A 24667-nucleotide genomic window follows, 5' to 3' on the forward strand; every position below is an offset into this window, starting at 1 on the left:
AAATGGTCTAATTTAGGAATTGTTTTTTGAAATTCATTATCCCTAAGCTTTTTGATATGAAAAAAAATTTTAAGTGTCACTTTTAGCGATTTTAGGAAAGAATAAAATATATTAGTAGAGTATTATGAGTGTTTTTACAAGAAGGACAGAGGGACATTGTCGTAATTTGGTCAAACAAGACGACACTAAAAAAGATAACGACATTAAAGAGCAGGAGTTTGTTTGGCTGATGAGAAGGTGATGGGAAAAAAGAAAAAGGAAAAAATAATTGTACTGAAAAGCAACTCAAACGGCTAGCTCTATATTCCCGTTGTCCAAAAACCTTTCTCGAAAAACACGCTAACAACACTTATCATTAATAATAAACAATTTTATCAAATCACTAAATCATAAAAAAAACCCGACTAATCCTCATTATTCATTAACGACCATTCAACGCCTTTTCCATCCCAACTTCTTTTTCCTTCTTTCCTTCAAATTTCCCACCAGAAAATTCCTCAATTATTTCCAATTTCCAGATCCCACATTTCAATTTAATAAACTTTTCATTGTAAATATCTCATTTCCAAATAAATTTTCATTATAAATATTCCATTTTCCCTGTTTTTTCCAATGAAAAAACCAGACAGACTAAAAAACATGTTAGGAATTCTCAAAGATAAAGTCTTAATCCTTAAAGCTTCCTTAGTAATATCCTCTAAACCTACCAAATTCTTCAACGTGGCGGTTCTACGCGCCACCACGTATCACAACCCTTCCGACCCACCGCCTATCGACGCCGTCTTAGCCCTTGCTCATAACCACCGTCCTTCCACCGGAGTCATCATCCACGCGCTACTTCGTCGTCTTCATGGGACCCACAATGTTTACGTGGCTCTCAAATGTCTACTCACCCTCCACCACCTCCTCAGCAACAGTAAACCTGCACTGAAAGACCAAATTATGTCGCACTCTAATGGGCCCATCTTTAATATGTCGAATTTCAGGGACGAGTCTGATCGTGACACGTGGGAGTTATCTGATTGGGTACGGTGGTACGCCGATGTATTGGATTATAGTTTTTCGCGAAAAAGAGGAGAGAGATTGAATTGGTTAGTGGGTATGGTGGAGATTATTTGTAAATCCCCTGATTCACTGTATTATCAAAAATTAGGGTTGATTTATGAAGTGATGAAGTTAGTTGGAGAAGATTATAGGATGATTATGCGAGAGATTAATAACAATATTAATCAATTTGGGAATAATAAGAGAATTATTGAGGATTTAAATGATGATTTGTTAAAAGATTTATTGGGTGATTTAAAAAGATTAAAGAATTCTCGAGAGAAATTGTTCTTGATGTTCTTGAATAAAAAAAATGATGGGATTTGGGGATTGATTGATCAAGTTGAGAAAGATGTTGAGTATGTAAAAGAAAAGAGAAAGAATATGAGATTGGTAATGTTCCAGGGGACTGAGTCGACTCGGGTGGTGGACAATCGTGTTAGTGAGTCAACGCAGTTGGCGGTTGTGCCGGTCTTGCCACGAGGTAGAAAATGGTTGGACGTTGAATGGAATCGATTGGTGGTTGTATAAAATTTTGGGATTGGATATTCTAAAAAAAAGAAAAAATGAGTGACTTTTTTGGTTCGTTTGTGATTTCTTGTATATAAACCATGAATCATTCTTTGTTTGCTTGTTAGAACAAGAATAAGAGTGTAAAAATTTTGTTTTTGGTTACTTTGCTTGATGGAATTTACAAATTGACAATGTCAAATGTCCTTTTTATGTATAGATAATAATACCCCTTGTTGCATATAATATGTGAAACTTCGAAAATAATTAAATTATAAGACCGTTTTACCGTGAGATAAGTTTATATAAACGGTCCATCATGCTTAAACTTTTTATTATTAAACTATTTAAAATTTAATCTAAATATAAGGCATATTTCACGGCGAGACCGTCTCATACAAGAATTTGTGTAAAATCAATTATAAATTGTGTCACTTTTAAATAAGAGGTGAAAGAACCTTACTTTGATGAAGAAGAATAAAGAAAACAAAGACAAACATAACACACACCAATGATCACAATAAACAATAAATAGAATGAAAAATTGCTTCTAAAAGGCTAATCTTTAACTTGTCTGCTTGTAAAGGGCTAACTGTACGTTTATTATACAGAGGTCTAACATTTTGCTTCTATTTGCAATGAGAGAGCTCTCAAGTAATGGTTACTTAGAATAACATGTTACATCATCTTATTTAATTTAAAGACCACATGTGATGTTTTAAATGGATTTTACAAATTTATTTTAAAACTAAAAATAAAAAATAAAAAAAAAAAAATTAGCTCTCACTTCCCTCTGTGAACTTCTTCTTAGACCCCCCTTCCATCTTCTCTATCCTAGCAACTTCACCATTAACACTATGTAACACCTCCATTAATTTTGAATTTCGGTTTTTGGTTACTTTAAAATTTTGTAAAAATAATATTGTAAATGAAATTTAATTTCTTAGCAATTTGTTAATTTGCCACTAAAAATCAAATCGCGATGGTATCAACATTCTCAATGATACTTGGTATTTTGTCTGATTTTTTTAGTATTTTCAATTTTTCGGAATTGATTTGAATATTATTGACTAATTTTTTTTTCTTTACTGCTATAATTCGTTTGATTTAGCCGATTTAATTCTTATAAGACCCCCATATATGTATGATGTATCTTATAAGACAATTGTTCAGCTTCTAAGAATGTTATTAACAATGTCGTCAATGTCTTCATTATATAATTCTTCATATGGGTGTGTTTGATCCTGCATTTAAATTTATCATAAATTTCGATCAACATTTCTAAAGCTAATGTTCAATATCTTACCAGCAAACTCAAGTATTCGGTGTATGGATAACTTTCATCTGTAATTACAAAACTTCTTTCTATTGGCTAAAAAAAAAAAATCAAACTTCCATTTGAGTGTATAATGTATCTAACAAAAAATCAACATCAAGTATATTAAAATGAACATAACACTTTATCATGCATATAACATATTATGAGATTTTAACTATTATTTTAATTTTTTGGTTGAGTTGGTTCCTTAATAGTATCAAAATCAGCGTGACAAGAGGTTACTGGTTCAATTCTCAACCATTACCTCTCATTTAAAGTGGACTATTAAGCGCTAAGTACGAAGAAGGCTTGTGTTGCATCCACACTTTTTGGCCCAAAGGACTTTCGTGTGAGAGGCGTGTTTATAGGCAGAGCCAAGGGGGCTCACCCACCCGCACTTGAAGGCTCACACCTAATTTTCAAAAAATTATAGTTAGCAAAGATTGATCCAACAACCTAACCTAAACACAGTTGACGCATGCATCTTATCAACTGAGCTAAATATTATCATTAACTCTCTTAGTACTGATTAATTATATCTATAATGAAAATGCATGATGAATTAATAAGACTAGCAAGACGTGAATTATAGCTAATTGATATAAATCATACTTTGACCGGTTCGTATATACTTTTCAAACACAATAAATTATTTATAAAAGTATATGCCAACTTTGTAAATAATAATTTATGCATTTTAAAAATATTTTTAATGCATTATTTCTATATCGATTGTTCTCTTACTAAAACCGAGTTTTGAATCCACCACTAGGCGTGTTAGTGTATATAACATATCCTGAGACTTCAATCATCACTCTAAAATTTTGGTTGAATTGAAGCATAGATATAGAATTAAAGCATTTTCCCTTTGCTGTAGGAATCCTCTACCCTTCACCGAATCATAAACCAAATTATGCTTTCTTGTAAATCATCATATATGTTACTCCATATATTCCTATGAATTAGCATTATTTTCTGTACGTTATGTTTTTAGTGAAAAGAAATAAGTTCGACAATAAAAAATAAAAAAAAATTGGGTTATTGAAGAAAAAAATAGGTTATATTGAGTAAGAAAATAATAAATTCATAGAATCGAAAGTGAATCAGAAAGCATACCATATTTATTAAAAAAAGATGCACACATAATATCAATTAAGAGACAAGGCATCAAAGATGAATCCAAGTACGTCTATATATAATAGTGCGAATCAAGAGATAGAAGCCACTTCATATAATAACTAAAGTTGATATTTTAGACTATGTTATACGAACATTTCAATATTTGATATGATAACGATATAATTTTATTTGAAAATGTAGAATTTGTTTAAATTTAATATTTAGCAGATAAAAAAAATTTATATAAATATGAAATTTTACGTGGTAACTCTGAATTGCTGATTTTTTTACAGTTTTTTAAATTCGCGTGTTCACCTTGAGCTATTATGTTTTCCATGTGGCAGACAAAATGTTAAATTTTCAGTTAAATTAAGTATTTATTTTGACTACATTTCGAAATATGTAATCAATTAAGGTAAGGTGATCACGATGTTTTTTTTTTGAAAAAATGTCATTACGTTTGGTAAAAATACCGTAAAGTTAAAATAGTCAGAGTTACCACATGGAATTTTCCAATTTTTATTTAAGTCAATTTTACCAATATTGTTTAAAAGTAGATAAATATATATAGAATTTTGGAATGATTGCCCGAACCTTCCCATACACAACATTTAATTAAGGATCATACTCAAAAACTTAAACAAATCTTTTACACAAATTATTGTGAGAGACGGTCTCTTTGAGAGTCCATCTCTAATAGGGACCGGCCTATTATATGTTTTGTAAATAATATACGTAGGCAATAAGAATGATGTAAGTAGACATTTAAGGTATTAGAAGTAGGCATTAAAGATAGGGTAAATAAACATTAAGGATAATGTAAGTAGGCATTAAGAATACGATAAATAGGCATTAATATTTAATGAATTGGGATTGAGATACGTCTCTCAAAAAGATAGTCCGAATATTTTAATATTTATATACACTAACCGTTGGTGTGGGGTTAATATCCACCCTAATATTTGCACCAGAACGCAATATGGCATTCTTTACCGCATTGGCCTTCCTCTGGAATATTGGATCTTCATTACTACTCCAATTAAGCAAAGGAAAATATCAAAACTTAATTCCATGCATTTTCCATAACAAAGGGAAATAAACTCATTTCATTTCATTTTGAAATATAGACCCAAACGATAATTACAAAAGATAGAAAGAAGGGAAATAACCGCATTTTTCATAATAAATAAAAATATTTATGTGTATCAATAAAATGGAAACACCCATATACAATAATAACAAGAAAATGCAATACCTACCAAAAGTATATCATCACAATAGAAAAAACCCAAAAAAATCCAAATATTGTATCATAAAAGTTTTCAAATTGGAAACTCATGAGTGATGATATTCATCAATTCTAATGCAACGGTGTATCAACCTGTTATTATATTACCATGTTCGTTACTACAACAGTGATGTATTTTCGTACCTCAAATTTACTTAAAATTAAAAATTCAAAACAAACTATATAATTTATGAAAGGGAAAACCACTTCGTTCATAATAAAAAGATTTGTGTATAACAATATAAATAGGGAGGTTTTGAGTATTGTTCCAAATTGGAGTTTAGGCTACAAAGCAAAGGAGAATAAGAACACAAGATTTAGTATTATTATTGAATGAATGGAATAAATACAATATTTATAGACTACTCGAAGAAAGGAGGCTGAGGTGGCAAATATACTAACAAATCACTTCTAACTAACTTTATCTGTCATAATAGAATGATATACTATATTAGCTACAAGTATCTTTTTAACATGTTTCACTACAAATAAGGTTCAAAATGCCGACAATGCTTTTCGTCGCCATTTGATAGCTGAATGGTCAAAAAGTTAATTTGGTGACAGGCTGGCGACGGAAAGAGAGGTGGTCGCCTTTTCATTCGTCGCTAAGCCGGTTTTGGTCGCCATGTCCTCGCCTTTTTTCTCATGAAAACGGGCGACAACCTAGCGACGATAAACGGGTTTATAAACTTGAGCAAATGCTTAAGGGAAGAACAGGGACAAGCGATGGGGTAGGGGAGGGACAGTTACAGCAGATTACCGGTCACAATAGTATATTTTTGGCAATTTATCCCTCAAAATTCGGATTATTCATGATTAATCAATAATTGGAATTATTGTAGAAAAATAGAGTGAAGATTGGATTATTATGGATAAATTTTCCTTTTAGGCATCAAAAAATATAAAAACAAAATCAATTAATAGACTCACTTGAAAGTTTATAGGCATCCAAGTAGGGATGACAATTCGGTCCGAATCCGACCCTAGTCCGACTCGATCCGAGGAAAATAATTCGATTCGAGTCCGAGGAAAAGGTTATCCGACTCCAACTCCGACTTCACGATCCGAATCCGAGTTAGAGACGGACCGGAGTTGGACCTTATTAAAAATCCGACACTCCGACCCGACTCCGACCCTGAAGGAAATCCGACTTTGAATTTGACTTTTAACCCAATATTTTGTTTCCTTTAAAACTCTAGACGTGACTAATTCAAGATCTCTCTCATACTAATTGTAATTTTCGATTTTGAAAAACTACTTGGTATTTTTATTTAGATCAATCAATCAAAATACGACAAATCAGATCAAAAGAAATAAAATACGCCAAATCAAAATGCGAGAAAATTTTGTTAAATTGTAGTATTAGGAATATTTCTCATGTTAAACTTGAATTCAAAGTACATATTTTTTTGTTAAATTGTATTTGAAAAATATATTTTGTTAACTTTGTATGCTTTAAATCATTAGTACAATATCACAACGATAAAGTTTGATAATAATTTGAATCTGTATCCGACTCTGTTGGAGGTCCGAGAGTCCGAGTCGGGGCAAACTTGGAGTATGCATAATCCGACTCCGAGTGGAGGTGGATTGAAAGAAAAAGTTTGACTAAAATCTGGAGCAAAGTCGGAGTACGTATAATCCGAGCCGAGTCCGACCCATTGCCATCCCTACATCCAAGGTAGTGGAGGTCGTCATTGTGACGAAGTTCCTCGATCATGATCTCTCGCTCATACAAGTTTGATGCGGTGGCGACTCTTGTCGTGTTAACATTAATGCTTGGACGTGATCGAAGGACGTAGATTTGAGTGATATAAGGAATAGTCTGATGGTACTTTTAAGTGACAACTCGTCTTGTTGGTAATGGTGTTGGTCAACAGAGTGGTATTAATTGTGGGGAGAAATAAAATATAGTCATGTCGTAAACCTGCCATTGTTCAAATTGTTCTAATTAGTTTGATGCTATCTAAGAAGTCGCTTATTCACTAGTTAGATGTCAAGAATGTCTTTCTCTAAGGTAATCTTAAAGAAATAGTTTACATGTATCAACCAACGAGATTCAAGGATCTCAAATACCTTAGTCATGTGTGTCACCTCAAGAAGTTTCTTTGTGAACTCGAGGAGACTCCTCGAACGTGCTCAAATTGGGTTCATTTATAGTAATTGTCACAACTCATTATTCATTTATAAGAAAGGTTCTACAATTGTCTATTTCTCTTATATATATGTGGATGATATCATTTAAATTGCTTGTTCTTTTTCTGTTCTGAAATCTATTATTAGTGTTTTAAGTTCTGAGTTTGTTATGAAAGATTTGGGTACTCTAATTTATTTCCTTGGAATTGTTGTCACTCATAATAAATGTGATTTATTTTTATAACAGTACAAATATGCTAAGGAAATTCTTAGCCGAGTAGGGATAAGTCCTTGTAAATTATGGCTTACTCTAGTCAATACCAAGCCCAAGCTTAGTGCCTCCTCTTCATCTTCCTTTCAGGATCCTACTTTATAGCGTAATCTCGCTGGTGCTCCCCAATATATTACGTTTACAAGATATCTTGTGCTCTAACAAGTGTGCGTCTTTATGCCTGATCTTATGGACTCTCACATGCATGCTTTTCGCCGCTTCCTTAGATTTATTCGTTGTACTCTTCACTATGGTCTTCATCTATATTCATTCTCCACCACCACTCTTTTGTTTTACACTGATGCAGATTGGGAAGGATGCCCTGATAATTGTCACTCCATTTCAGGTTATATTGTTTCTTGGCCATTAATCTACGCTCTTGGTCATCTAAGCGACAAGCCACTCTTTCCTAATCTAGTGCAAGGCTGAATATCGTGGAGTAGTCAATGTTGTATCTGAATCATGTACATCGGTTACAAACTTAGGTATATTGTGATAATATTAGTGATATCTATCGATCTGGCAACCTAGTGTAACATAACGAACTAAGCATAATGAAATTGACATACATCCTATTCGTGAAAATGTCGCATGTGGTTAAATTTTTGTTCTTCATATCCCATCTAGATATTAAATTGCTAACATAGTCACCAAAGGTCTTCTTCTCATTACATTTTAAGATTTTCGAGATAACCTTAGTATTTGTGAACCTCTCGCCTTAACTATCGGGTGCAATGTAATATAATGATATTGCTAGTATATTTTTGTGTATTTTAGAAGATATTGTAATTATCTTGATTCCATAGTTAAACAATTATAAATCATATATATAATCAATGAATGCTTAACATATAGCAAGTTAAATAGTCTCATATACGTTGTATCCTAGCTACTATATTAATTTTATTTGAAAGTTAGAAAAGGCGCTTGTGTACAAGTATAATTAAATTTCACATCAAAAAAATTATTAAGTTTTTACACCTCTTGGAATTTTTAATATTTTTATTTAAATTCATCCGTTAAAAGGTAAAGACAAAACAAAATGATATCGACACTTATCCGAAACCTATATAAATAAAAAGTAGGTAACAAATGCATCAAGAAAATGGTGTCGTGGTGTAGTTGGTTATCACGTCAGTCTAACACACTGAAGGTCTCCGGTTCGAGTCCGGGCGACGCCATAATTTTAACTATTTTTGTCACTGTTTATTTTATTTACAGCCCTAGCAGCAGCAACAACATTCCAAAGATGGTTTAAAAATCTGGGTGTATTCAAACTTAATCTTATTATACTTTTGTTAGAGAGATAATTGAGAGCTTGTTTTTGATTGACTTTTTATAGTAAACATTATCTATATTTGCACAAAATTAAGAATTATAAATTTTTGATTCAGGCAGCAGGCTTAATTGAAACATATATGGTACGTTCACCACAAATAGAGCAACAATTTGATTAAGAAAAATATTTTAAGAATCAACAGAGAAAATTAAATGTCACGAATATTATTTATTGATTGGGGACAAAACAACCCTTTGGAAGAGAGCCACTATTTTAACATGACACATAAGGAGTGTTAATGGATCTGAGAGTGTACAGACACCAAAATCAGTAAACAACTTCTCTAAAACGTCTATTCTGTAGCTTCAACTTGTTCTTGAGGAACTTCGGATTCTTTGAGCTTCTCCAATGTTGAGACGCGTCTATCCAGTGAATCGTGCAGGCGTTTCATCTACACAAGAATAATGAAGTTCAACAATCAGATTATCACCTTATATATTTAACAATCTGGCAATTTATTGCTAAAACAGGAAGAGAAAGTCTGTAACGATCTCTTATAAAAGAGACTACGCACCCGTTTGTTTGTCGGTAAGAAATTATGGGAATGATAATGGAAAATTAGTGGAATTTTGATAAGAAAATGTCTTGATATATCAATCATTTCATTTTCTTCACAAAATTCATACCAATGCATTATCATTTGAAAATGTAGTATTAGATGATAACGGAAATTTGTGAACAAAAAAACTTTTTTATGATCAAAGTTCATTATTATAGAAATGACATGGTATATTTCTTGAAAATTTACACTAAAAATCATTTTCATTACCACCATTTAGTATCAACAAACAAACAGAAGGCATCCACTCCAAGACATCAACTCAACTCCAACAAGTTTTGTATCAAATAAAAAAAAAGATGTACAATAACCGTATTGGTCTAAAAACTGAATATTATAAGTTGTAGAATAGTTTTACTCAGGCTAGAGATTTGTACATTTCAGCAAATCAAACACATTATGCTTTCCAAGCGCAACAGCATTGTAAAATTCAGCAAAGAAAAACCTAAGGAATGACAAATTTTCAAATTGTAGAAAGCGAATTCATAAATACCATCCCACAGGCATCCGTAACAAACACAGTAATGTATCTCTGATTCTAGTTCAAATCGGCTGCAGAGACATTCAGCCGGTTCATTATAATTTCAGTTGATCACCATGAAGGCCAGGTCCCATTTCACATCCAAAATTTTTTAATTTATAGACCTGTGTCAGGCGGGGCATTTCTGGACAATGGACATCGGAAAGCTCATGGGATTTTCTGAGCTGGGCCAATCTTTAGGCTTTAGGTTAAATTTTTTGTTGTCTGGGCTTGTTCAGGCTCGGCTAATGGGTCAAGAAGAATTTGATCACCTCTAACTGAAAGGCATGATCACCCCCTTCCGCATTTCCTTGTTTCCTTATGATATTTTCAGACAACAAATCAAAGTGCTACCCCAATAAAAGAGGGAAAGAGTTGGACTGAAGTCTTTCAATGGCTGATTCCCATTTCTCACAATCTCATTCCATAGTCCATAAGTCATTGCAAACATTCTGAGATAGCAGAATATAGAATGGCATTTACTTTCCCACCAATAAAAACCACTGCAGTCTTGCAGACTGATAAATATCATCGCTCACTACATATCCATTTATATCTATGTTGATGACTCAAAGATCAAAATGATTTGAAGCGAAGACAATCCTAATTTATAAATTTATTAAAACACCAAATGATTACTCAATTGCCAAAAACTCCAGGGTAAAAAACCCACAACATTCTCAAATGCCATTACCCAATGTCATTACGTAGCGTAGGGTTTGGGGTCGAATGCACGCAAACTTACAAAAGAAAGAGGTTATTTTCCGACTAGAGGTGTTCAACGGGACAGGTCATGTTAAATGTTAAACGGGCCGGGGCGGGTCAAAGCCCATTTAAATCCGACCCAATTTGACCCTTTTTTAAAAGTTCATAAAATAGTTATTTAAATATATTTTATGACCCGTTGGCTCGGCACACTTATGTATATAATAACATCATTTAAAAATATATAAAAAAAAAAGTGATAAATTTTTTTTCACGATTAATTCTTATAATTATCCGACCCGACCCAACCCTTTACACCAAGGCTCGTTAATAACTCGACCCATTATTGACCCAACCCAATAATGACCCATTAAAATGTGAACCGACCCTTGACCCTTTGGGTCAACCCGCCCTGTTGAACACCTCTATTTCCGATTGACCTTTGGTAACAAATGGCATGTGCAACTTTATATAAATAAGAAGTGCACATGATTTAATAAGTTATTTTACTTTAGTCCATTACAATTTGAAAGCAAAGAACTACAAAACCAAAGAAATGAAAATCACCAAGCGCTAAGCCACATGTTCAATAACCTAATAAATGAATAAGAACTCATCATGACAAAACAATCGTTTTAAACTCATAATAAATCATCTATTAGTAAACAGTTCAGAGCAACAGAAAATATAAAAATCATAGTAAAGTATCATAGCATATCAAAACTAGAAGCTATACTTAAAGACATGCATTTCAGAAAGCACGATTTCTATGATATGCTACTTTCAAAATCAATTAAAATCACTACGAAGCAACCACCTAATAAGCAAAATAATTTGTGTAACTTAAAAGGCTTTTCATCTCCCCAATACACATCAAGAAGACATTTCAACAATAAAATAATTATAGAGAAAAAAAATTTTCAATTATAGACCTAATAAGCAAAATAATATTTTTCTTTGAGAAATTTAGGTTTTAAGTAAACGCTTCAAAAAATTTGTGGAAGTTCCAACAAAAATCTTTGAGAGGAAAAACATTAAAAAAAAAACCTAGACTAAATACGGAAGAAAAGGATCTTTCACTATATTCTTTGAATCTTATAATATGCACGATGCTCAAAAGAGATATCACATAACAAGCAGTCACAAACAGGGCTTGGCATAATGGCATGGTCATACTTGATTGTTTTTAATAATCATATGCACTTCTTATTTATGTGAAGTTGCACATGACATCTACTACCAAAGGTCAATCGAAAAAAATTTCGTTGTTAATTTTATCATCAATAAGGTCAAGGTAGTGTACATCTAACCTTTCAAACTCCAGCCTAGGTGGGAGCCACTTAATGACATTGGTGTGATGGAAAGTTGTGAAAGAAAAGGATATAGCATGGTCAAAGTTATCATTACTAAACTATGCCGTTGGAGACAATGAGACATCATGTTTGGAGTTAAACAAAAGTTTTGCAAATTCAAATTACTAATAAGCCAAAAAATTGCAAAAAGAAGAAAGAAAACATAGATAAAGATATCTTGCAACTTCCACATTTCCTTTCAAAAGTATTTAGATAGATAGGTCAGAAGAGTTGATAGAAATAAAACAAGGAGAAAGTGGATAGACTCATAGAAGGACCCAAATTTATTGACTTTAAATAGACCAAATCCTAATTCCTAACAAAGATGGACAGATTTGAAGAGTAAATACAATCTGACTTCTATCTCTCCTCCCTCCCTATCCACTCTTTCCTTTCATCACTACTATCAAAATGCCACTAGAGCCCACAACTATAGGTTCCATTTAAAAGCTCAATGTCGAAGTCCATAGGCTAAAAAAGACACCATGTAAGAAATGAAAGCACAATTTGTTTCCCTATTGCTGCCAATACAACCGTAGACTACCCTTTTCTTCTTATTGAGATAGAGATCACAATAAAACTATGCAGATGGAAACTATCCATGGAGGATGTAGACTGACCACTTAAAACAACACAAATTTTTATATCCACAATCATTGAACGCCATAATAGTTTACCATGAAGCCATTATCAAACGACTATTCCAAACCAAGCATGCCTAATAGTAATGTTCTTGGCATATGATTTTTCTTTAAAAGAAGATGCACTTTATTAATTTCTTACTATTATCAACTATATTAGAGCTCAACTTGGAGTGTTACGTTAACTACCACAAATATATATCCCATCCAAGTGATTATGTCTATGATAACAAAGTTAAAAAGATTTGAAGGGGAAATACAAGTTGCACCTCTCCTCCTTACTCTCTCTATTAACATTACTAATAACAGTGTTTTAGAGTTTAAAACTCATGAGCACCATATCAAATTATTGTAGGCTAAACAAGACATTACGTACGAAACGCGAGCATTTGTTTGTTTTGCCATAGCCGCCAAAACCACCCTAGGTTACCTTTACATCTTGTTGAGGAGATCAAAATTACTGAACCATAAAAAATACTTGAAGAGAGATATAAGGAACCACTAATAAGAAACCAAGCACTATCGATTGTCTACGAGGTCCATTGGCTCTTGCATCTTGTCTCTTAAAAGCTCATAGCCTTATACTGATATAAGGAACCACTAATAAGAAACCAAGCACTATCGATTGTCTACGAGGTCCATTGGCTCTTGCATCTTGTCTCTTAAAAGCTCATAGCCTTATACTGATATTGATTGGCCTCCATAAAACTAAACTACAAAGATATATCACCTCTAAAAAAAGATCCACTAAAGGTTATTAAAACTTGGGAGCTGCCTTAGTAATTGGTCTAATTCATACAAACTCCATAACTATTATAGCAACTTATCATTGACAATCCTTCAATTGATAAAACAACAGCAACTCATCCTCTAGTTTCCAGTTTGCTGTGTTTCGGAGACCTAAAGCTTAGGACAAAATAACTTAACCAGTCAAGATTCAAGGTCAGTAATGACATTGTTTCTGGCAAATCCTTTGAACTAAGCGACAGAAAAATAACTAAAATAGTAACAGCACCAAAGAATGTAAAACTAATGTGATTTGTAGAGCAAAGTCCATAGGAAAATGTTCCTTTTCTCATCTTTCGATCAATGCCAGCCTGAAACAGCGCAACAAATCCACCATATAGACCTATCACCCACCAAATCCTCATTCCAATTTCATATATTAAAAAGTACACATCCCTCATCTAATTCCCTTTTCATAATCGAAAAATTACCCATCAAAATCCAATACTTTGCAACAAAAATTACTCAATAAATTTGTAATTAACATCTAACACATTCAACTTCAATTACGAAAATGGGGCATTCACATACGGCAATTTATAGCAATAACTTGCTAAATTAAAGATAAATGGATATCTGACAACCACAATTAAAACCCAAGATTGAAGTATGAATTTGAAACGCACCCATAAATTCAATTATTGAAAAACATAAAAGAGAAAGAAAAAAAACCTGGTCAGAAATGGAATGATGAGCAAGTTTATAATCATTGTAAAGGATGTAAAGACCAGCAGTAGAAGCGACAGCAGCCCCAGCAAAAAATGATGCCAATCTCACCCTTAAAACGTAACCCATGCCTGATGAGTAATGTCTTTCTCTCTTCTCTAATTTTTAGGATGTTTTCGATTTGACCCTAATCAGGCTTCCACCATTGTTCGATTTCTCTTCATCTCTAAATTAGAATATGCACAGGTCAAGCGACGTCGTTTGTTGCTTTTATAAAACTTCTAGTGTGAGCGTTGAATTTTTATTTTTTAAAACTTATTAGAAAAATTATCATGAATAATACAATATTTTGCTTATTTCTCTACAATAATATTAACTTTTGATTAATCATGAATAATACTAATTTTGGGCTGTTTTCCTAAAATATACCTAACATGTTAAAAATCAAATTATATGACAAAAAATTTGGTGAATTAGTTAATAAAAAAAAGTTGGTATTATTTATGGTTAATCAATAGTAAATATTATTGTAGAAAAATTAACGAAAGATTGTGTTATTTACGATAATTTTTTCAAATTTATATCACAAATTTTCAACTAAGACGATCTCATTGAAAAATAATTTCAATTTGGGTTAAATGTTGCAACTAAATTAATTAAATATGTACGTTTATACTTAATATTTATATTTATTTATTTAATTTTTAACAAGTTATTTTGCAACATTTTAAGTATTAAAAACTCATTTTTTTTGAATTTGGGTGTAGGGCTGAACAGAGTTTGGTCTAAACCTCAAATTAAATTGGACAAACCGTAATTTTACTATTTTGTCTGATCTACGGCCTAAACGGTATATTCTGTTTTTTTCAAAAAGATTATAGTTACGTTCTGGTCCCGGCTTTTTATTTTTAAGACCAGACCAGATCGCAAACCGTACTATGATCAAAATCATAATTTTTTTAAAAAAAATATGTTTCTATCTAGATATTCGAGATGTACTTATTTTAGTATAGTAATATGTACTTGAATAATTTTAACACAATCAACTAATTACAAATTATTATATTTGGTGATTGCATGTGTAAAAGATTTGTATAAACACATATATTAATTTGGCAAAAATATATAAAAATAAAAATAAAACGTAAACCAGATCGTTATAGAACGGGTTGGTCTGGTGATTTAAATGGTCCAGTTCGCTCTAAAAATTTTTCAAACTAAAATTTTTAATATCATATCAGACCAAACTGTACCATATACACCCCTATTTGGTGCCATGTATGGACATATTTAACCATGAGGTCTCATATAATAGTTGTTCCTCCTATTTAAGGTTACTTCAGTTACACCCTTTCTTTTCTTTTTTAGTATATCCTCACAAATCACAATACTTTCTTAGTAGATATTACCATCAAAAATTTCATTATCTCTATAATTCTCATCCGCAATTTGATTCAATTTTTTCATTTACTTATTTTTCTCATCTCCTGTTATTTTTCTTATTTACCAATTACAAATCAATATTTAAAACTCTAATAAAAGATGCAAATTAAATGGGATGGAGGTCCTCTAGACTTAACAAAAGTTGACATATCTTTTAACTTGATCCGATCTTATCCTAACTCGAAATAAGCAGGTTTGGGTTGAGATTTTTGACACTTAAGTAAATGGTCGGACTCAATATGATGCAATTATTAAATCAGTTAGGTTAAGGTCATAATTTGTAACCCAACCAAACCTCCATAACCCTTTAAATTAAGCGAGTTAATTTCAAATTTAATTAATTTATAAAACCCCAAATTTTCTAATTTAAATAAAAGTTAATTATTTAGATATCTTCAATTTGTTGTAGATACATACAATTAACAATATACACAAGTCATAAATCAAAAGTCTTAAATTGAGGCCAAAAATTAAGGTGTAGTTAATGTTTAAAACTCTAAAAATGTGAAGAGAAAACCCAAAATGCATATTGACTTGTCATTTTCGCTTTCTCAATTATTTTGTAATGCTTAAATGTTCACATGTAATGTAAATCAAACATTTAATTTTTAAATATCGATTTCTTGGTTAAAAACTTTAGACCACAAACATGTGCTATTTAAAATTGAACGTTTAGTAATAATTATTTGTTGGTGCAACTAATTTAGAGATTTTAAATATTCAAGTAAAATTATTTTATTTAAAAGGTAATAAGAAAATAATTGTAGGAAATGTTTTAAGATATCATTTCTACAATCTTCCACTTGACAATTTTAAAAATTTATTATGTTATTAATATAAAAAATTAAAAAAATGTTAACAATCATCGTTGCACGTGATGTATTTTCAAATTATATTTTAGATCTACAAGTTTGATTTAACAAGAAAATAATTAACTATTAATGACTTTAGCATGGCCATGCATTTGACTAACTCTAACTCATCAAGTAACCCAAACATAAATCCTATCTTGATATTGAACTTATTCAATCTTATATAAACCACTTACTGTCACTAAATTGTGAGAAATGAAAATATTGTTTTAGATTCCTCTGAGTTGAGGTTGTTGATCGCACTTCATATATTCGTGAATGAATTCTACCTTTGGGTATCCTTTTGAACTGCGGTAGAAACGGATGGGTTCAAATCGCCTTTGTAGATCAAGGAGAGTCCCATATTAGCTTTATACGGAAATTACATGTCTTGAGTATGACATAAACGCTTCTCTTAGCATTCTTTAGTCCTATATTGGGGTGTTCAATGGGTCGGATAAGGGCGGGCCGCGATTTCAAAGTCAGCCCAGCCCGGCCCAACCCGACCCATTTTTACTGCTAACAATTATTTTAATTCTCATTTATCAATTTATAATAAATAAATTATACATTAATTATGTTATTTATAGAGGCCCGTTTTCGACCCTTAGTGAGCCCTTATATAGCCTGCTTCATTTTAATTATAGTATAGCCCGTTTTCAGCCCGACACATTTTCGACTCGATCTTTACAAAGCCCTTCTAAAAACGGGCTGGATAAGGGCTTAAAATGAGGGCCCGACCCATTAAACACCCCTAGTCCTACCCAATTAAGGAGCATGATGGTTTCTTGTGGAATAACATGACCACTTAATTCAAAGCCATCTTGAAAATTTTGGGGCTTTGTGCAAAATTTTTATTTTGCGTCTTATTTATAAAATATATTTATTTTATTAATAAACTTAACATATTTTTTTTTTATTAACTTTTTCATACACAGGAGAAAGAGGGGGCCATGTGCGGTCGATCACCTACCCATCCTCAAAGACCCCTCAGCCACCTATGAATCCTACAAGAGGCTAGTTTAAGGATTGCATGTAATGTTCTTTAAATTTACAGTCGAGGATTATGAAGATGACAACACTTCCAATATCCACTCGTATGACCACTATTAAATTTATGTGAGGTTGTTGCGATGATTGGCAAACTGTTAAGTCCAAAGTCATGAAAAGATTATTAGGGGTCAAAATTTATGATCAAGCTTTTAGATGAGTGTGAAAAATAACCTTTGTATAAAAGAAAAGTGTGATGATTTTTTTTAGAATAAGAAAAAATTTCATTAATCTTGAACAAAACAGTACATAGTACCCTAACATGAGAACAATCTCCTATTTTTACATCAGCATGAAAGAGGGACACCCCTTCTAGGAAGGGTTTTCAACTTCCACTCTTCATGTGCATAAGGGGATCAAAGCTCCAAGAAAACAAAAGCAGGCAAAGTAGTTACCTATACAGTATACTCTATTTACTTATAGTTCAAAAGGTTTCTAATCCAAGGGCGTTGTATATTAACGCTTTTGATTGGAATATACAAAACTCTGCTCTTTACTGCAAGTTTCTCCTGCCTAGTAACCCTACTTACCATAGGGACTTTGAAATTCCGAGTCATTCCGAGCACACCAGATTTCATACATAAGACTGCATAGAGCAATAGTAGCAATCTTTCTCTTAGCTATAGTACACTTCCACTTTCGAGATGCAAAATCAGCAAGGGAATCATTAGGAATCCTGATGCCCAACCATGTCAAAATGTCTCGAAGACATTGAGAGCTATAGTTACAAGCAAAAAAAAAAAGATGAGAGTGAGATTCTGATATCAGACCACATAATGGACATGTGTCAGTAGGGGTGAGCCCTAATGTAGCCAGCTTGTCCCTAGACTTCAATCTCTCATTCACCGCTAACCATAATATGAAATGAGCTTTGGGGATGGAGCTTCTATTCCACACAAAACCCGCCTAGACAACTGGCTGCCCAACCCCTAAGAGCTCATGATAGACATCTTTAATAGAGTAAGAGCAATTATGCACCCATTGACCCAGCCTATCTTTAACCTTGCATATCTTCTTAAAAGCCCAGCTTGAGGTTATGGGAGCGTTAAAGACCTTCCAATTACCATCCTTGGTATAGACACCATGCACCCATTTGACCCACATGGAGTCAGTCATAGAGGATATATGCCATACATGTTTACCCACTGCGACTAGGTTCCACACTTCCAGGTTACGAATGCCCAGGCCACCCATCTTTTTTGGAGTACAAACCTTAGCCCAAGTCATATTTCCAGGGGTATCAGAGTCAGCTTTCCATGCCAAAGATATGCTCTACAGATTGCATTCACCTGATTTAGCACCTTCTTAGGCAGCACAAAGATTTGACACCAAAAATTTGTGATATTCATCAAAACAGAAGAAACAAGTTGTAGTCTAGCTGCATAAGAGAGATTCCGGACATGTCAAGATCTAATCTTAGAGGTCATTCTTAGTTCACATTCAACTGCAGGAATACGTTTGGAGGAGAGCGAAACCCCCAGCTAGCGAAAAGGCATAGAACCCAAAGGAATATTACAAGAATCCACTATATACTGTTTCAAAGAAGTAGGGATACCTGCAAGATACATGTCAGATTTTGAAGAGTTGGCAACCAAACCAGAGGAGTTCGCAAAAATCTCTAATTTATCTAGAAGGATTCTAACAGAAGCCATGTCACCCCGACAAAATATCATTAAATCATCCGCAAAGCACAGATGGTTTAGTTTGAGTCTATTGCACCTTGGGTGAAATCTGAAATTCTCATGATCCCCAGCAACCTTTAGTAATCTAGAAAGATACTCCATGCAAATCACAAAAATCAAAGGACACATTGGGTCTCCTTGTCTGATTCCCCTCTCTGATCTAAACAGAGGCATGGGGCTTTCATTTAGAATCAAGGAGAATTGGGCTGAGCTAATACAGGTCATAACAATATTAATAAAGTGGGAGGGGAAATTAAGAGAGATCAGCATATCTCTAATAAATCCCATTTCAAAGTTATGCCCTCAGGTCAATCTTCAATAAAGTGCTAGGAGGGCAATGTTTTCGACCATATTGCTTTACAATACCCTGGCATGGGAGTACGTTATGCATAATATTGTATAAAAGAAAAGTGTGATGATTAAAAGAAGGAAAATAATTCTATAAAACAAATTGCTGTGGGCAAATAAGAAGTGACCAAGTTATTATATATGACTAGTTTCATTTATCAAATGAATAAAATGAACGTAAGAGCTCAAGGAGGAGCGTTGAGCAACAACCCATCATTTACTACACATATTTAAGAAAAAAAACACTCAAGAATGAGAAATCTTGCAATAATGTATAAAACAAATTGGTGTTGGCAAATAAGAAGTAACCAAGTAATATATGACTAGTTTTCATTGAACAAACAAATGAATAAAATGAACTTCATAGGATCTTAAAGAGGAGCTTTGAGTAACAAGCCCATCATTACATCATCTACTACACACACATTCAACAAAAACATACTCAAGAATGAGTAAAACTTGCAAGAATAGGAATTACAATCAAGAGTATAATCACCAACAATGCTATAATCCCAATACACATACACTTCCTACTTCCTCTTTGATACACTTTAGCTTGCTTAAGATTCTTAGTCCCATCTTGCACATAATGTGAAGCATTAATCACATGATGTTCAATATTGTCCATTTGCTCCCCTTGAGCTTCCACCATCACAGCCATATCTAAGAACACTTGATGAAGTTCTAACAGCGAGCGTTCGATCTCCTTGGCAGCGTCATGGCGGCCTTGGATCTCGATCACCGTCTCTAACACCTTACCACGGCCGTGCTCCTGCACTGCATGGGTTAAAATCTCACCTTCTCCTACACCATTGGATATGATCTTTTCGATCATGTCGTCTTCAGGGTACTCTCCTGTGACTGTGTAGTAGCATCTCCCAACAGTTTCTTTGTACTCAGACATCATCTTTTGCCTTAAGGCTTGGAATTCCATCATTAGCTCTTTTAGTTTCTTTCTTAGCCCATTTGTCACACATGTTCTTGTCCTGTCATTGTGAGATTGGATTGTACTTCAATTAATTTCACAAATCAATATTCAATTTTATAAATCAATATTTTAATTCTCCAATGTTACAAAATCCTATATTTTGCTCCTATGCTCCACTCATTTTGCAACATTTAAACTAAAAGCCATTAAAGTTCAAATCGGGGCAAATTTAATGGATTGACCAGAGTATGGAGAGTATGGGAGGCTGCTCAAAATACTAATTAGTATGCATGTTTAACAATTAGATAATTAAAATCATTTCCTTTCTACAATGATCTAATCTTAGTACTAAACATAGTGTAAAAAAATGTGGACACGGTCGCGATCGAGGTAATGGAATGATGATTTGGTAATGGGACTGATGCAGTTACTATAACGCCTAAATATCGGTCGAAACCATAAGATATTTCTTGATACGATTTAAATGTAATTTTTTACACCTTTACGATGTGAGAATATCAGTTCGTTTGTTTTAAAAATCTTTACAAAACGACCGATGCGATGGAATGTGAACTAATATTTTCCAAATTTTGACAAACCCCGTAACACCCACTATCCAAAATCACACAACTTAACAGTAGCCACCTCAATTTAGAAAACCCATTAAAGCATTTAATCTCAATAATCATTTTAAACCCTAAAAAACAGAATTTCAGAACCCACAGATAAAACCCAGAAATAGTAAGTTTAAACCCAAAATAAAGATCACCAAAATACAAGATTCCAAAAAATAAATTCTCCATACCTATCAATGGGTGTACCCATTTCAGAAGAAAGACGGCGATTCTCGGCAGTAGCCCGGTCCATCAATTCAAGGCGTGCTTTAATAGCTTTAGCCTTCCTAAGAACAGTTACAACATCTGCATTGATTCGGCCTCGAAGAGCCTTCAGTGCCTCGGGTTTATGTAAAGATTTGCTCTCCTCATTAGAAGCTTCAAGGGTTATCAATATGTCTTTAATGGAAGCCATTTCCGCCTTCACTTTCTCTGCTTCTTCCAGAAAAGCTTCCATTTTTGGATCTGATTTTCCTCCTCCATTTCCCATTTCTAAATCTTGTTCAACATCTTTTTCAGCCGCTTTCTTCAGATCAACGTAGCTTAAGAACGATTTTGTCATCAAATTATTCATTTTTACCTGAAAAAACTGAGGAATTGCAGTAATTTAGAATCAATAATTTGTATGCTTAATAGAAAATGGAAATTGAAGTAATTTTTTACCGGAAATGATCGGTTGTTTGCTATAAATTTAGTAAGAAATTAAAAAGTAGTGTTGAGATCAGATTGAGATATTTGGAGAAATGTTGTCTGAAGGGTTGAGAAGAAGGAAAGGAAGGTTATATTTTGTGAGAGTTAGATGACCGTTGGAACATAAACAAATTGAACGTTATAATTTATTTGAAATGTCTCAAGGGTCCTCTGAGTGAACTGGTTCGAATAAAGGAGCGTGGAGGGCCTTTATGTCTTTTGATGTATATTTGAATTAAGAGCCGTTGTGAACAGATGTTATTGGGCTCATAATACTGTATCATTGGCCCAAGCCTGTATAATGTCCTTCAACATTTGGGCTATGAGTATAATCATATGAAAATTTGAACAAAAGAAGTTCCTGTGAGCTTGGAAAATTTTTATTTCACAAAATAAGTGTCTCTAAATCTAAGTCAAAGATACGGTAATGTTCGTTGTTAGTAATAGCGGACGATTACTTAAATTGAGTCAAAACAGTCAGCCCAACAGTCACTCGATGTGACTGTTAGGAATAGCGAATACTTGCCGGACTGACTTTTTTGACTCAGTTTAAGTAATCGCCAGCTGTTACTAATAGCGGGTCGTATGCGCAAAAACTCAGATTAAGGTATATAGGAAAACAATCTTCTGCTGTTACTAACAACGGACCGTTGAAATTCAAAGTCTATTGTAGTCAACTGAGTAAAAAAGTAAACCCAAAAATTGCCCCCTGATAATAACAACGGACGATTGCTTGATTGACTTTTTTGACTTAATTTTAGTAATTATCCGCTATTAGCAACAACGAATGTTACCATACGACACGCTTAACTGAAAGACACATATTTTGGGAATTTATTTAGAAAAAAAACTTATTTTGTTCAATTTATCATAATCATATCATATTACTTTACAACAAGTTTTGTATGAGACAGGCTCACCATAAGATGAACTTATATGATTAGCTTATTTCTCTTACTGATTACTTTATGATTGAAAGTGATCAATTTAAGACAATAAAATGTGATTTCTGTAAGACAATAATGTACATAATGGAATAGTTTCATCGTGAGACCGTCTCATTTGAGAATTTGTGATTCTATCATACAATCGACACAAGTCCTTATTTAAGACAATCGCATCATGAGACGAGTTAGTTAAATATTCCAATATTTCACATGTCAGCATTTGATGAAGCTTGACAAATGGACTAAAACTATTGGCTCCGAAATGCATATTTATCCGTGCATAAAAAATACACTACAATATACTCTTAATTAATTGTTAACTAAAATATGACAAGAGCTAAACTAAAAAAGAATTTAAAAATTATCTCGACACATAATTTATAAGAAGCAATCTTAAGATGTATGAAGTATTTGCTTAAATATTACATCATTAAATTAAATATGAAGTCAAGTTGTTAGATAAAGGTTCTCATCAAATCAATTAAACATAGTAAGGGCAAGCATATCGTATGTTGTACTCCGTCTAAACAACATCGAAAAAGCAGGATAGTCGTTGATTGTCTGCATCAATGTTGCTTGAAGTTGAAAGTTTATTTTTTTAAGAGACTTGAATGTCTGAATTCTTTTCTCCCACAATATGTTCAGCTCTTGTATTAATGGATAAAAGTATAAGTCGATATTGTGATTCGGATTTCTGGACCTAAGGACAATTACCGATAAGAACATATACGACTTCTTCATGCATATCCAAGGTGAGAACTGTATGAGGTAACAATCACAAGCCACATGATAAATATTATTGCTCTAAACTTCTTAAGGGGTTGAAACCATCAGTACACAGACTAAGACTCAAGTTTTGAGTCTGCATTGTAAAGTTTGGATGTGTTTCATTGAAAGTCAACCATGCTTAAGCATCAGATGGATGACTTATTTCTCTATCTTTAGAATGGTGTTCTGTTTGCTACCTCATATGACTAGCAGTGGCCTTTAAAGCATACAATCTTTATAATATGGATCCAAGAGGAAAATAATGAAATTATTTCCGTAAAATCTTGTCACCATTATTATTTCTTCTCTACTTAGAAGTTTCACAGACTTGTCAACAATTTGCATTCACATTAATTTTCCAATATATCATACACTTGTTAGGACAACAATCTATCTTTTCCAAGCCCGTCTTGTATGAGACAGTCTCACAGTGAGACGACCTCAAAGTAAGAAGCTCATAAGTTAAAAGTTTCTATTATTGGGCTATTTAACCCAAATATAAGGTATGTCTCACGGTGAGACTGTCTCATACAAGAATTTATGATCTTTTCCGGGGGTAATCGAAGGGCAACTATTAGTTTTTAGAGTCATGAAAGTTGTTTGTCATTGTATTCTCTTTCGGTAAAACTTCTTTCACCAACATACAAAACAACCGCCCTGGTATCATCGCTCCTTCTCCTAGACACATGTCGTCGCTTGCTCGTCATCAAGGGTGACGAACATTTGCTCCTTGTCTTTAGGCCGTCTCAATTTTTATGTTATTTAGTGTTTCAAATATGAATAAATTTCTTATAGTTAAGCACTAACATGGTTCAATTGTTTACTTGATCTCAGAATAATGATCATATACACCTTAAATATGATCTATCTTTAATAACCATAAATTATTGATATATAATTATATTCTAAATTCTATATATTTAATATTAATGCAATCAACCCGTAACTAATTAAATTATTTTTCATATATAATAAAAGTTTAAATTAGATATATTATTCATCTAAATGAAAGACAAAATATTTTGTATATAAAGCACATAAAATTAGTAGCTATTTTGTAGTAGTTAGTTGGAAATTACACAAAAAAAAAAT

At 32.9% G+C, this 24667-nt stretch overlaps 3 protein-coding genes and 1 non-coding gene across 5 annotated transcripts; 2 read left to right on the forward strand and 2 right to left on the reverse strand.

Moving 5' to 3' along the window:
• Positions 1-231: 231 nt before the first annotated feature.
• LOC130826171 (putative clathrin assembly protein At4g40080) lies at positions 232-1818 on the forward strand. Its single transcript, XM_057691733.1, has one exon. It carries the CDS (start codon positions 613-615, stop codon positions 1573-1575), a length of 963 nt encoding a protein of 320 aa, XP_057547716.1. The 5' UTR covers positions 232-612; the 3' UTR covers positions 1576-1818.
• Positions 1819-8793: 6975 nt separating this feature from the next.
• Positions 8794-8867, forward strand: TRNAV-AAC (transfer RNA valine (anticodon AAC)). The gene has a single exon. It is a non-coding gene; the product is annotated as a tRNA-Val (tRNA).
• A 241-nt stretch (positions 8868-9108) lies between these two features.
• On the reverse strand, positions 9109-14491 carry LOC130826160 (uncharacterized). The gene is made up of 2 exons (XM_057691723.1): positions 14261-14491; positions 9109-9416 (listed from the first exon to the last, which is right to left on the reverse strand). Exons 1-2 carry the CDS (start codon positions 14381-14383, stop codon positions 9318-9320), a joined length of 222 nt encoding a protein of 73 aa, XP_057547706.1. The 5' UTR covers positions 14384-14491; the 3' UTR covers positions 9109-9317.
• A 5410-nt stretch (positions 14492-19901) lies between these two features.
• On the reverse strand, positions 19902-22036 carry LOC130825765 (syntaxin-related protein KNOLLE). 2 transcript variants are annotated; one of them, XM_057691167.1, is made up of 3 exons: positions 21834-21917; positions 21362-21759; positions 19902-20614 (listed from the first exon to the last, which is right to left on the reverse strand). In XM_057691167.1, exons 2-3 carry the CDS (start codon positions 21742-21744, stop codon positions 20071-20073), a joined length of 927 nt encoding a protein of 308 aa, XP_057547150.1. In that variant the 5' UTR covers positions 21745-21759; positions 21834-21917; the 3' UTR covers positions 19902-20070. The 2 variants fall into 2 exon arrangements, with proteins under 2 accessions (XP_057547150.1, XP_057547149.1); XM_057691166.1 differs by having other exon boundaries at positions 19910-20614; positions 21362-22036.
• Positions 22037-24667: the final 2631 nt, after the last annotated feature.

This window comes from Amaranthus tricolor, chromosome 10 (genome assembly GCF_026212465.1).
Source record: "Amaranthus tricolor cultivar Red isolate AtriRed21 chromosome 10, ASM2621246v1, whole genome shotgun sequence".
NCBI lineage: Eukaryota > Viridiplantae > Streptophyta > Magnoliopsida > Caryophyllales > Amaranthaceae > Amaranthus > Amaranthus tricolor.